The sequence below is a fragment of the Bos grunniens genome, chromosome 16 (genome assembly GCF_055505025.1).
Source record: "Bos grunniens cultivar Pamir isolate PY7600 chromosome 16, Bosgru_T2T1.0, whole genome shotgun sequence".
Lineage (NCBI taxonomy): Eukaryota > Metazoa > Chordata > Mammalia > Artiodactyla > Bovidae > Bos > Bos grunniens.
The window spans coordinates 34,755,651-34,769,910 of NC_141180.1; the positions used below are offsets into that span (position 1 = coordinate 34,755,651).

At 48.2% G+C, this 14,260-nt stretch overlaps 1 protein-coding gene across 5 annotated transcripts in view; it reads left to right on the top strand.

Moving 5' to 3' along the window:
* Positions 1-14,260, top strand: part of CAMTA1 (calmodulin binding transcription activator 1) — a 967,475-nt gene that overhangs the window by 280,139 nt on the left and 673,076 nt on the right. For all 5 annotated transcript variants that reach the window (XM_086344277.1, XM_086344278.1, XM_086344274.1 and 2 more), the window contains one exon: positions 2,154-2,221. In XM_086344277.1, coding sequence (XP_086200403.1) covers positions 2,154-2,221 — 68 coding nt within the window. The remainder of the gene's footprint in view (positions 1-2,153; positions 2,222-14,260) is intronic.

The window sequence follows — 14,260 nt, forward strand, 5'->3', positions numbered from 1 at the left end:
TTCTACAGTGCCTACTCTTCATGCCTCCCTCCTATGTACCCACTCACTCATCCATTCATCCATCCAACAAACATTTTTCAGGACATTGTTACATCCTGGGGATGTATCAGTGGTGACGTAGTCCCTGCCCTTGAGGAGTACATGGACCAGTGGGGGATGCTATCCAAGTAAACAAGCCATTAGGATGCAGAGTGATCAATCCTTCATGCTGGAGGAAGGTGCCAGGTGCCATGGGAACACTGAGGATGGGCAGCCAGCCCTGTCACGATGAGTTAGGAGGGCCAGCCTGGGGAGGCGATATCTGTCTGTGATAAGGCTTTAGGGAAGACATCGTCCAAGGAAAGGAAAGAGAATGATCTGGTTGATCAGCTTCTTTAACTGAAATCAACAATAGAAGTCTTTTTCAAAATTTTTAATTGGAGGATTGTTGTTGTTCAGTTCCTAAGTCATGTCTGACTCTCTGTGACCCCATGGACTGCAGTATGCCAAGCTTCCCGGTCCTCCATCTCCTGGAGTTTGCTCAAAGTCATGTCCATTGAGTCGGTGATGCTATCTAACCATCTTATCCTCTGTCACCCCCTTCTCCTTTTGCTTTCAATCTTTCCTAGCCTCAGGGGCTTTTCCAATGAGTTGGTGCTTCATATCAGGTGGCCACTAATTAATTGCTTTATAATGTTGTATTGGTTTCTGCCGTACAGCAACATGAATCAGCCATAAGTATGCATATGTCCCCTCCTTCTTGACTCTCCCTCCCACCCTCCACTCCATCCCAGCCCTCAAGGTTGTCACAGAGCACTGCCAGAGGGGGAAAAAAAGAAATCTGTACAAGGCAACTCTGTTTTTGCCATAGGTTTCTGTTTCACAGCTTCTTGGGGAAAGGACTGATGTAGCTGGGGCTCTGGTTAGCAGTCATGGCTAGCTTGTGGTGTGGCCGGTTTCCACCATGATGAGAGACCCTGACCCCCATCCGGGCCTGTGACCGTCACACTGTGTGGCCCGGGTGGTGTTTTCTACATTGACTTGCCCTGTTTCCCTGGTTTTGGTGGTGTCTCTTCTTCTCCTTCAAGGCTAAGTTTAGTGTCTCTGTGGCATTGTGTCCACACCCTGACATCCAAGCCTGGAGGAGGCTGACTGTTGCTCCATCCCCAGTGGCACAGGAAATTGAGAAGGGAGGCCGGCTCCCTGCATTTTTCTGGTTGTCGAGGGCGGCAGCTCCGTGCTGTATCATCACCAAGATCAAGGGAACGGAATACTAGTCCAGCCTTAATTTAACTTACAGTTCCTGCCAATTTCACGTCAGCAGGTCCTTTTGGAGCTGGAAGTAATGGGCCATATCATGCCTTGGAGCCCGAGCGATGACTTATGTGGATGTCACCCACTGGCTTTTTATGGAAATGATTAATAAATCAGTAATTCTATCTGCAGTGATGTTGTTGTGTTTATAAATATTTAATTTACCTTCAGGTGCCCACATTTTCTCCATCTTTGCCTTAAACTCTGCTGACATGGCTCGTCTTTCTGAAGTGCTCTTCGGTAGATTATCAGAAGTAGGAAAGGTTAACCCCCCACCCCACGCCCTCTCTTTCTCTCTCTCTTTCTGTCTCACCGTCTCTGTCTCTGTACTATGACTTTCTCTTTCCTTTTTTTAATCTTTGTGTGATTTGGCTCGGCGCTCGGGGCTCATGCTGAGAGAAGGCAATGCTCCTTGTGACAATGATGAAAGGTTACTCCAGTTTCAGAGGGAGATCGACTAAACTTTCCAGTTCTGACCTTGCATGAGTGGAGACCTGTTGTTGGCGTGTGTTTTCTCCTGCTTCAAATTAATGACATTTAGAAGCTGGAACAATGTCTGATGTTTTCCTTCCACAGAGAGGTATCTTTGTCCTTGCCACCAACTCATCTTTTGAAACCTGGTGCTTTGATTATTACAGTATGGCAGGTTGAATGGAAAGGTCTTTTAAAAAAATCAAAATAGAAACGCAGTCCAAGTTGAGTATTTCTCCACTGGAGATGAGGTTCCAACCTCACAAAAGAGGATGGCAGCTGGGAAAACAGCAATAAATAAAATAAAATAAAATAAAATCATCCTTCTTACCTCTCAGGATCCGAAGTGAGCTAATTGTTGTTATTATCTTTTTATTCTTCTGTTTCAGGAAATTGCAGCTTATTTAATAACATTTGAGAAACACGAAGAATGGCTAACCACCTCCCCTAAGACAAGGTAATGTCCCAGATTTCATGGGTTTTTGAATATGTGCAGTAAACGTATTGATTTTCATTGATTACTGTGTTTGGTCAGTTCATTCACGAGCAAGTTCAGAATGCTGTGTTGTGCCTGATAGCTTGTGACACTGAGGTCTCATTCATTGGCTCAAGATCGTGATAGTGAATGCGGTCAGATGGATTAAAACCAGTGCAGCTGCCATCATGCAAGTTGGAAATTTTAACCTGCTGGCTTAAAGCTGGATCCTTCAGCTGGGTGCTTGGAAAGGCTTGGCAGGCAGGACTGTCAGGGGAAGTTTATTTGGGGAAAGTGCTACCGATGTTCTCTATAAACGTCCTTTCAAAAACAGAAACTACCTTAACTGTTCACTTTCATCTCAACACGTTTCACAAACTGAAAGTCCAGTTTTTCTGGATGGTGTTAAGATCTCCCCAATCAGAAAGGCATGGCTGTTTGCAATTTATTATTTAGTCCACCTCTGTGAACCTGCCGACTGCCATGGACACCAAACTCATCTCACCACCTGGGAACAGAGGGAATTGGCAAGGATTCAGCTGACTTGTGTGTTCTGTCAGTGCGAGTGATATCATTTTGTGAAGAATGGGGACGTTGGGATTTAGGGTTGATTTTAAAGGCAGCCTCTTCTCCTTCCCAGCTCTAAGTTTTTCATTTTTGGTATGTTCCATCCTAGAGCTTTGGAAAAACACAGCCACTCTCTTCCAATTGCCACAGGTTTTCTATTAGTGGTGATGGGCCCAGATGTTTAACAGCTTGAGTGGTATTAGCCGGAGCACAGCTTACAGGATAACCGGGCTGTGGGTTTGAACCTGAGAGGTGGAAAGCCCAGTCTGTTTCCTTTGGCCAGAAGCGCCAAATTCCCTGTTTGTTAACTGGGAGACCAGGAAAGGGGTGGGGGTGCGCCCTCTGCCCACTTGGCCATCCGCTTGACCTGTTTGTCCTTTCTGAGCCACGGAAGAAAGATATTCACTCAGTTTAGAAGGTTCTTTAAAATATTTCTTCATGACATTTAGGTTTTTACTGGTTAGCATCCATTAGATGGGGCTTCCCAGGTGGCCTACTGGCAAAGAACCTGCCTGCCAATGCAGAAGGTGTAAGAGATGCGGGTTTGATCCTCGGGTCAGGAAGATCTCCTGGAGGAGGGCATGGCAACTCACTCCAGTATTCTTGCCTGGGGAATCCCATGGACAGAGGAGCCTGGGAGGCTACAGTCCATAGGATCACAAAGAGTCAGAGATGACTGAAGCGACTTAGCACACACACATCCATTAGATGAAGACAAAAATTTCCATTTTGAAAGAGTGTATCAGAGGATATTGAGGAAAGGGAGGTGAGTTCCTGAGATTTGCATCCCTAGGTGGGGCAGAGGTTGACTCTGATCTTTTTGCCTGTCATCCTGAACCCCTCTGTAGGATCTCTTCAACTTCTTAGCCTTCTGGGGCCATGGTTTCCTTTGCTATAAAGTCAAATGTTTTGTATCCATCAGCTTTTGATGTGATAATGCCTTGTAAGAAACAGTCTCCAAACTAAGTAACTTATAACAATAAATGTTTATTTCCTGCTCATGGGTCTGTGGGTTGGCTTTGGTTTTGAGTTATGTTCAGGACCACTCGATGTGTCTTCTTTTTGTAGGACCTAGGCCTAGAAGCCTCCCCCACCCCCTGCTGCCCACCCTCACTTCCCTGTCTGGGACATCTGGTTCTCATGGAGAATGGCAGGGGCTTAAAAGCCAAGGCAGTCCATGTAGGCACAGTGAAGCCCCCTGGATGTGGCATCATAGTCACATGAGTGCATGTGTGCTAAGTCACTTGAGCCATGATTGACTCTCTGTGGCCCCAGTGGACTGTAGCCCTCCAGGCTTCTGTATCCATGGGATTGTCCAGGCAAGAATACTGGAGTGGGTTGCCGTGCCCTCCTCCAGGGGATCTTCCCGACCCAGGGATCAAACCCACGTCTCTTATGTCTCCTGCACTGGCAGGTAGATTCTTTACCACTAGTGCCACCTGGGAAGCCCATCATATGTCACACCTGCTTGCAAATCCATTAGCCAAAGCAATTACTGTGGCCAAGCCCAGAAAGAATGAAGCCAAGAAGGACATTCTTTGCTAGAGGGTGGTCAGAGTGGGGGCAGGGAGAGCGAATGTGGTACCCATCGACTGTCTGTGAGCACAGCTGTGTCCTGTACTGTGGAGAGCCTGGCCCACTCATCTCTCCTTTCTTTGGAGTCACCTTCTTACAGGGCAGTGATTTCCAAACCTAATCAGGGATCAGAATCAGCTGGGGGGCTTGCTCCAGTAACATGTTGGACGCCACCCCCGGTTTCTGATTCAGGATGTCCGGGTTGGGCCTGATCCTCTGTATATCTAACGAGCCCCAGGTGATGGGGTGCAGGCCGGGGACCCCACTTTGAGAACCGCTGCTCTAGTTTCTCTGGGCAGGAGGAAGTCTGTCTGATTTCCACCTTGGCACCATTTCCCGACTCCCCACTGTGGTCCTCATCTCAAGCAGCCTCCAGGCTCTCCACACACCCTTCATTCCTCAGCCAAACACCTCTTGAATCTAAGTGGAAGGAAAGAGCTTCTCTTTAGCCAGAGAGCGAGGTTCTCTGTCACGCATCCTGGGCTAGACATCTGATTTTAGATGTGCGGACGCGAGTCCTGCTTCAGTCGCTCCCTGACAGCACGAAAGGGTGGGGATCCTGCCTCGTGTTTCAGCCTGAATTCGGGTTTCCGTTGAGAAGTGAATGTCACTCATAGTCGTGCCTGACTCACTTGACTTTGGGGGAGTATAAATAGAGCCAAGAGCCTTCCTGTCTCGAGGCACAAGGTGGGCGCCTGGCGGCAGAGAAGGGATAAGGGTTTTGATATTGACATATCCAAGTCTGAGCCTTGGCCCCGTCACTCAGTACCTTTGTGACTTTAACAGAGTTGTTTCAGCCCCTTTCAAAGCCCCATTTTTTCTTCTTCATACATGAGACGGAGGCCAACGTTGATTGTGTCTTCATTGGGTCACGACGAGCATTGAATGAGATAGTATTGGTGATCTTGCTTTGCATGCTATGAGGGTCTGTGCCCAAGCAGGTCTGTTTGCAAGGGGCTGTCCCCAGGCTTCCTGTTGGCCTTGATTTTGGGACGTACTTGCCACCATCTCTCCAGGCTTTGGAAGGATGAGTTTCTTTTCTGAAAGCAGAGGGTAAAGATAGAATGATTCCTATTAGTATTATAACATCCAGTCCGTGTTTACACTTGAAAGCTTCTTGTCCCAGGAGGCGGAAAAGTTGCTGTGGTTGTTCAAGGACCTTCCTAAATTAGTTGTTGGGTTGAGTTTGGATCTCCCCACACCCCTCCCTTCTCTTGTATTGAAATTAATTGGTGCAGTTAACTGCTGAGTTCATGCAAACCGGCCTCCTGGTATTAAGGAATTAATGACACCAATACTCTGCTGAATGAGGAGGCAATACAACTTCTGTTTGCCGCTACCGCCGCCACTGCTAATTTCATTTCAGAAAATTAATAAAAATGAATTGCACCACTGACATTTATAGAGTTTCCTAATAAAATGATACATTGTTTGTGTGGAGGAATCCCTATTAAATTAATTGTCGTAATCAGTTCACATATAGATGTTGGTATAGGAGCTGCAGAGGGACCAACTCGTCGTCTCCCTGGCTGGCTGATGGCTGGGGGTTATAAATAGAGCCCTTGCTCAGATCCTGCCCTAATTACAGCGAAGGTCCCGGGAGCCCCGCTCACCTGTTTAATAATGAGGTGTGCTGCAGGAGGCTCCCAGGGCTGGGGGCCCCTGGGGCGGCTTTGTCACCACAACAGGGCTGCATGCAGATTGTTGAAGTAGCCCCATATTGTATTATCAGCAACTGGGACCTTCTGAAAGTGGTAGCTTGAAAAATCACCCTTCAGGATGTCTTTATTTGGCACTTCCTGTGTGCTCAGCACTATAATAATACCACTGGGAGACCCCAGGAGACTCCACACTCCCCACCATGCCAGATGAATTTAGAATCTTAGGATGGAGAGATTCCACCCCTCCATCTAGCATGTTCTTCCAGCTCCTCCTTCTGGCCTTGATTCGGTGTCATTCTCTCCATGAGGTCTTCCATGAACACATGCTTTAAAAATCACACCCTTCCCATCCAGCAGGAATTTCTTTCCTCTGTTCCTGTGTTCTGTTTCTCTAGAGTGCCCTTCACTACCTGAGACATGGTGTAGTTTCCCTGTTTATTTAATTCACTTATTCACCACCTGACCTCCTTTCCCTCCAAAAGTACCACAAGGAGAAGGATTTCCGGTCTGGCTTGTTCAAGGAGTCTCTCCAGTGCCTGCAGCGCTGCTGGACACATAGTGGGTGCTCCGTGAATATTTGTGAAATGAATGAGAGTGAGTCTGAAGGTTGTGGAGGGAGAGATCTGGTTTTATTTCACTTTATTTTTGTTTTGTATAGATTTCCTAGTGCTGTGCTCTGGGGCACTTCCGTGATGGGCTTTTAAGTCTCTTCAGCAGCTCTGCCAGACATGAGATGCAGAAAGGGTGTATTATCTGTCTAAGATGGCACAGCCAAATGTGAGAGCTAGAATTTGAACCCAGGATTATCTTACAGCAAAGCCTACAATCTTAGCTTTGAGGCTACACTTCCGCTGCTGTGGGGTGTGAAGGTGGCCCCTCAAATGGTCCCACTACTTTTTTCTACCTCCCGTCTCCATTGATTCTGAACCACCTGGGAGACCCAGCCTCCCTCTGCTGGTGAGCTTGGCTCTGGGTTCCTGTGCTGACCTCTGGAGTTGATCTAGCCTCTGAGTTGCAGGCAGTGTGGAGGAGCACGTGCTCCCCCACAGGGCAGAGAGCAGAGCCCAGCAGAGCCCAGGCAGGCGGGCTGCAAAATTTAGCAAGCCCAATAATGTATTTCTCCTCCCCTGGGAAACATGCAACCTTTCTTGAAAGTCGGGGACACATGAAGCTCAAAATGGAATTGAAAACACTTCCTTCCCAGGGATCTTGTCTGTATTTGTTTGGAGGCTGGAAAATGCTATTAATTATCTAATTAATTAGATTTATGTAGATAGCACCTTAACACTGAAACACTAAAGGTCTAATAATAGAATTTTTCTATAATGAACACTGAATGCTTCTTGGTCAATAAGCAATAAAAGAGCTAAGTAGAAGGAGGGGTCCGGAGGGAAAGGAGAAGAAAAGTGAGACCTGAGTTTCAAGAAGACCCAAGGGACTCAGCGGGAGATCCACCCTCGTCTCTGGGCTCTCAGGACCCCACAGGTCCATTGCATATTCCACCCTGGGTCTTTCCTATGCTGATAGTGAGACCAAGTCTTGGGTCTTCTGCTCTTTTCTCCAAAGTTCTCCCTCCCAGGACTCTTAAGAACTACAGGGTTTGACTATTGACCCTCTGTGGACCTTCCCCAAGCCTGAACTCTCTCCTGGACACCTGGCTGTCATAGTATCATCTCAAACTCATCATCTTCCTTCTTCCTCCTGCCCTCGCTCTGGCTCTGTTTCTGCTCTCTGATTTCCCTTGCTCTCAGAAGAGCCACCTCATCTTAAAGGCTCCAGGGCTTACCACTTGTCCTCCTCCATGGCTTTGTCTTCCTCCCCTGGATGGAATTAGTCACTGGTTCTGCCAGTGTTTCAGACTATAATTCACATGCTTACTTTCTTCTGTCTCTGTGGCCTGGCCCTGGCCATCTGCATCAGTCTTGGGTAACTGAACAGCTCCAACCGCATCCCTCTCCAGGCTGGACTTCCTCCCCCTGGTTTCCCTAAGACACTCCTTTCCGCATCATTGTTCTTGAAAACCTATGGGTGGAGTCCTAGCGCATTTCCTCCACCTCCCTTTCTCATTCATTTTCTCTGACTCCCCACCACAAAGCACCCACTGCAGTTAGGACACTGCTACTGCTCTCCAGACACACCTTCTGTGTCCCCTGCTTTGGCTTTTACTCGGCCACTGATCTCCCCTCCAATACCCCATGTCTAGCCCAATCTGCCCATCTTTTGGCTTTGAGGTCTTCCTGGAGCCCCCCAGGCACACCAGCTCTAGGGGAGTCTCTTTGCTGTCAGCTTCTGTAGCCCAGGTTCTTTGTCATCAATTTTTGACAATTGGGTGATCACAAATGTGGAAGCCTTGCCCCCACGCAGGGGGACAGCATGCTCCCCATGGGCAGGGCCACCTCTGTTGTCTCTGAAGGGCTTGTGCACAGAGGAGCAGGAGCTTTGATGGGGGGTGTGCCTGGTGGTGTGCAGGCTTGTGGGCGAGCAGGCTGGCACCTGTGCGGACCAGCAGAGGGGCTGGGCTGTGGGACCAGGTGTGGGCAGAGTGCTCCACCCAGAAATCCAGTCTCATTAAGTACCAGATGAGTCCCTGGGCAGGTGGGCTGCTTTGGCCAGGACCTCTGTAAGTGGCACAGGAGAGTGACCTTTTTGGCCACCTCTAGGGCATCTGCTCCTTGGGGCAGTTCTAGGACTTTCTTGAGGAAGCCCCTATTCCTAGGAAGTGACTAGAATGGAGCTGCACAGATCACGTGGAGATCCCATCTGAGGGATTAAAACGTTCCCAGAACTAAAAAGAAGTGGAGTTCAGATACAGACAGCAACGTGGATGAACTCTGAGGACATTCTGATAGGTAAAATAAACCAGCCACAAGAGGGTGAATACTGCCTGATCCCACTTATAGGTGATGCTGAGAGCTGTGAGATTCATGGAGGCAGTGAGTAGAATGGCTGTTGCCAGCGGCTGTGTTGGGGGACAAGAAGTTAGTGTTTGATGGGACGGAATTCAGTCTGGGAGGATGAAAAAGTTCTCTGCGTGGATGGTGGTGCAGGCCGCACGACGGTGTGAATTTATCAGTACTTAATGCCACTGAACTGTGCACTTATAAAAGGAAAAGTTTATGTTATGTATATTTTATAACAATTAAAAGAAAAAGATTCCCTGAGCTGCCTCTGTAGCTGTGTCCAGCCAGGCAGAGTGGGGAGTTGAGGATTGGTCGTGTGTGTGTGTGTATGTGTGTGTGTGTGTGTGTGTGTGTAGCAGGTATTATGGAGGAACAGAGTTTGGGAGGTCTGCTCTATACATAGATCATTTCCGGGACTCTGTCCTACAAAAGAAGAAATAAACCAAGTCGGCCACGGTTTCAATGTGGTGACCTTTGCATTCTGCTGAACTGGGGAACCTGCTATCAAATTAGCATAACGATGTGTCATGTTACATCCATTCCAGCATTTCCTAACACACTGAGCAAATTCCTGACAAAGTCCAAAGTCTTATCATTAACCAAAGAACAAAAGTAGCAGTGGGTGGCGGCTGCTGGCTCAGGACTCTTCAGGATCCTCAGTGCCCCTGGCCTCCTGGAGGGCATGTGCCTTGGGGGCCCCAGTAGTTGGGATAAGTTTCTGAATGAGGTAGGGAAGAAGCTGTGACCTGGATCCTGATGAAATGCCTGGTGTCTCGACGGTATCAAAGTGGGACTGCCCCAGATTTTGGTGCATTTCCCAGAATCACAGGATGCAGAGCATCAAAGCCAGAGGAGATGGGGAGGCCACTGATCCCCCTCAGTGCCCAGGAAGGGGGCCGAGGCAGGCGTCCTGGCTGCCCAGAACCCTGGTCCCTGGTGCCCTTGGGAGCAGACCAGGGCTTCCTTCCGGTTTCTCGCTGCAAATCCTTAAGTGGCTGCCCTTTTTGCGAGTGGGCATGGGGCGTTTGTCACACTGCAGGGTTCGTGTGTCCTCTTGTGTCCTGATAACTTTCACCTTCCTTCTTACTTCCTGGAGCCAGGAGTGCAAGTCCAGGATGTGCATCCTGGGAGGGAGCAGAGCGGGGGAGTGGGTGTGTGTGTCTCGTGTCTCACTGGGTTAGGCAGCTGCCGGCTTCTGACTCCAGCCTCTGCTTTCTTTTACTCTTTTTATTTTTAATCTCAAATACATGGGCATATGAAGCTTCCCTGGTGGCTCAGTGGTAAAGAATCCACCTGCAATGCAGGAGACCTGGGTTCAGTCTCTGGGTTGGGAAGATACCCTGGCGGAGGGCATGGCAACCCACTCTGGTATTCTTGCCTGGAGAATCCCATGGACAGAGGAGCATAGTGGGCTACAGTGCATGGGGTCGCAGAGTCAGACACGACTGAAGTGACTTAGCACACATGCATGTAGTTTAATCAATCAAATGATCCGAAAGCCTTGTAAGAAGTAGCCGCCCTCTGCTCTACAGCTCAATCCCACTTCCCAGGAATGCCCACTTCTTTTCGTTCTGATATTTACCTCCTGACTTTTCAGTGTTTGTTCTGCTCTTTCTTGATTTGTCAGTTTCAGATGTTATCTTCTGACTTCCCTGTTTGCTGAAGGAGAGTTTGTCCTCTCACGCCGCTTCTCGTCAGTGGGCTCATCAGTGGGGGCAGCCAGCTTCTGGGGGGTCTAGAGTCTGCATCTCTAGATGCTGGCGTCTGGAGAGGTCTTTCAGGTTCTCCAGGAAAGGATCTCTCCGCAGGTGCCTGGTGGTTTGGGCTTGGCTGCTAGGAGTCTGGGAACCAGGCAGGAAGGGCGCTTGCAATTTCACCACCAAGTCATGAATTCTCCTGGTTTACATCTGTGTTGCCTGCCTCTCCTCTGCTGTCTCAAGTCTGGGGTCTTTCAGGGTCCCTTTGTGCAAGAAGAAATGTGTCTCCAGTGGGGGCAGAGGCCAGGTGGGGTACATGGGGCCCTAGGAGGTCTATCTGTTCCCTGCACAGATCTTCCTCTTCCTCCCTTCCCGAGTCTTTGCTTCTCCAGTACTCGATGCTTCCAGTGCACGGGTCTTTCTGGGGCTCTGAAGGCAAACTGACTTGTTTTTCCTGGTGGCCCCTAGATGGTAGGTAGGGTTTGCTGCTTCTACTCCACGGTGTTGGCTATCCACACCCCCTCTGTCCTTGTGGGTTTACACCGTGGTCATCCCTCTGCTGTCACTGGATCAGAGGTGCAATGCTGTCTTCATGTCAAGAAACCCTGTCTTCCTGGCTGACCACCGCTCAGCCCTTCTGATGGAGAGCTGTGTGTGCATGCTAAGTTGCTTCAGTCATGTCTGATTCTTTGTGACCCTATGGACTGAAGCCTGCCAGGCTCCTCTGTCCATGGGATTCCCCAGGCAAGAATACTGGAGTGGGTTGCCATTCCCTCCTCCAGGGGATCTTCCCGACCCAGGGATCAACCTGGGGTCTCTTATGTCTTTTGCATTGGCAGGCAGGTCTTCACCACTAGCGCCACCTCTGTTTTTTCTCTCTCCTCTTCTTAGGCTCACTCTGTTTTTCTTGCTGTCTCACTGTCTTGCTTTTTCTCTTTCTCTTGTTTTAGTCTGTAAAAAGAAATGCCTCACAATGTAGTTTTCAGATTTCTAAATGCACAGCCACTCAGGACCCAGGAAACCCTGTCCCTGGGATGTGTAGACTTCTTGGGTGCAGGGAGGTGGCCCCAAAGCCAGTCTCTCCAACAACAGTATGCTCACTTCAATGCAGCAACCCTGGCTCAGAGCCATTCCTGGTGTTGGTGCAAGGTGCATGGCCTCTCCCTGTGTGGAATTTTGTGAGTCCTGGGGGGCTTCTGGGGCCGTCCAGTATGCCATGCATGTCACCTGATAGTGAACCTTGATGCCTTTTGTGTCTACCTGGCTATGAAGGTGTCTTCCATGATTGGCCTAGTCTCCAGGCAGGGTGCTTCTCATATGGGCTGCAGGGCTTCACAGGTGGCCCTAGTGGTAAAGAACCACCTGCCAATGTGGGAGACGTAAGAGATATGGATTCAATCCCCGGGTCTCAAGATCTACTGGAGAAGGGCATGGCAGCCAACTCCAGTATTTTTGCCCGGAGAATTCCATGGACAGAAGAGCCTGGCTGGCTATGGTCCAAAGGGTCTCAAAGAGTTGAACATGACTAAAGCAACTTAGCACTCATGCCCATGATGCAAATTGGGGTACAGACACCCTGCCAGAGACTGCTCACCCCAGGGACACCTGCTGGCATCTCTAAGCAGAGCAATCTGGCAGTAAAGACTATTTCTGAGAATGAAGTAGCACAAATGCATAGGCGTTTACCTACCCTGCCAGAGAGTCCATCCACTGGAATCTCGCTTTCTTTCTGGGGCCTACCAGTTTATTATCATCTTCACTTCCTTCTCCCGAATCTGGAAAATTAGGATTGTCTGGTGTTTCTGTTACTGATCTGGATTGGTGTCTGATATTTGCCCTGGGTCAGTTCTGATCTAATAAATCAATGTTGGTTGTGGGGAGAGGGAGTGCCTGTGGGGTCGGGAGGCTGGAAGTCGTATTCTCAGAACAGATCACTTCTGCACTTCATCATTTTCTGTGTGATGAGTAATTCTCAAATCAGCTGGAGATTCTCCCACTTTTCTCACTCTGGCTAAGAGGTAGTACTATCTTTGCTATTCTTAGATTGTCTAGTCTTTTATTGTGGGGTTTAAAAAATTCAAAATCAGCCAAAAACAAAGGAAGGGTATCTTTCTTAGTTCTCCAACTCGACTGTGTATCCTGCTTTGCACATGAGTATTTGTATGGTGTGTGTTTATACACATACACACATGTACACATGCATAATACAGACATGTGCACAGACACACATGTACACAGAAGCACACACACACACACACATGTACAGTCATGCATGGAAATATACAACATAACACACATGTATGGACGTGTATACGTATGCACACACAACACTCATATACACGTTCAGAAATACCCAGTACACACACGCACACTTATACATATATACCTAAGTACACAACATATACAAATACACAACACCTCACACATGCATACACAACACATACTTGGCCACTTGAGTTGTGTTTTTCTTTTGTGCCTTCCAGTTTTATTGAGATATAATCAACACACAGCACTGTATGTGTTTAAGGCATATGGCATAAGGTTTGATTTACATAGTTCATGAAGTGACTGTCACAGTAACTTTAGTGAACCTCCTTCATCTCAAGTAGATACAAAATTAAAGAAACAGAAAAAAGTTTTCCTTGTGACGATAACTCAGGATTTACTCTCTTAACAACTTTTGTGTATAACATAGAGCAGTGCTAATTATGGAGAAGGCAACGGCACCCATGCACGGAGGAGCCTGGTAGGCTGCAGAGGTTGCGAAGAGTCGGACACGACTGAGCATCTTCACTTCCACTTTTCACGTTCATGCATTGGAGAAGGAAATGGCAACCCACTCCAGTGTTCTTGCCTGGAGGATCCCAGGGACGGGGGAGCCTAGTGGGCTGCCGTCTATGGGGTCGCACAGAGTCGGACACGACTGAAGCGACTTAGCAGCAGCAGCAGTGCTAATTATATTTAACATATACATTACATGTCTAGCACTTATTGTATTTAATAACTGGACGTTTGTACTTTTTGACCACCTTCATCTAATTCCCCCCTGTGCCCAACTCCCCACCTCTGGTAACCATGAGTTGAACCTCATTTTTCATGAGTTCGTTTGTTTGCTTTTGAAGTAGAATCAGCCTGCAGCACTGTGTTAGTAGCTCCTGCTCCTGCAGCACTGAGTTAGTTCCTGTTTCATAGCATGTGATCCCGTATTTTTATACGTTTTGCGCTGATCACCAGTGTCTAGTACTGTACGTCACCATCAGATCAGATCAGATCAGTCGCTCAGTCGTGTCCGACTCTTTGCGACCCCATGAATCTCAGCACGCCATACGGAGATATTAAATAATTATTGACTATATTCCCCACACTGTCCATTTCATGGCCGTCTTGTGGGAGAAAAAAATTTCTGGGAAAAATTTTCATCTTTTTATTCAATGATTTAATAAGATGGACCATGGGAACATTTTGGGTGGAGGAAAATTTCTCCTAGGAGAGAGGAATTCTTCTCTCCTGGCAACCCTGACCTCATCCGGGATGGATGAACTTAGGGTTGACTGAGCTGTTTAATTTGAGGTGACTTCAGGGGGCAGAGGGGAGCCTGAGGCTGGGATAGTTGCTTGCTGG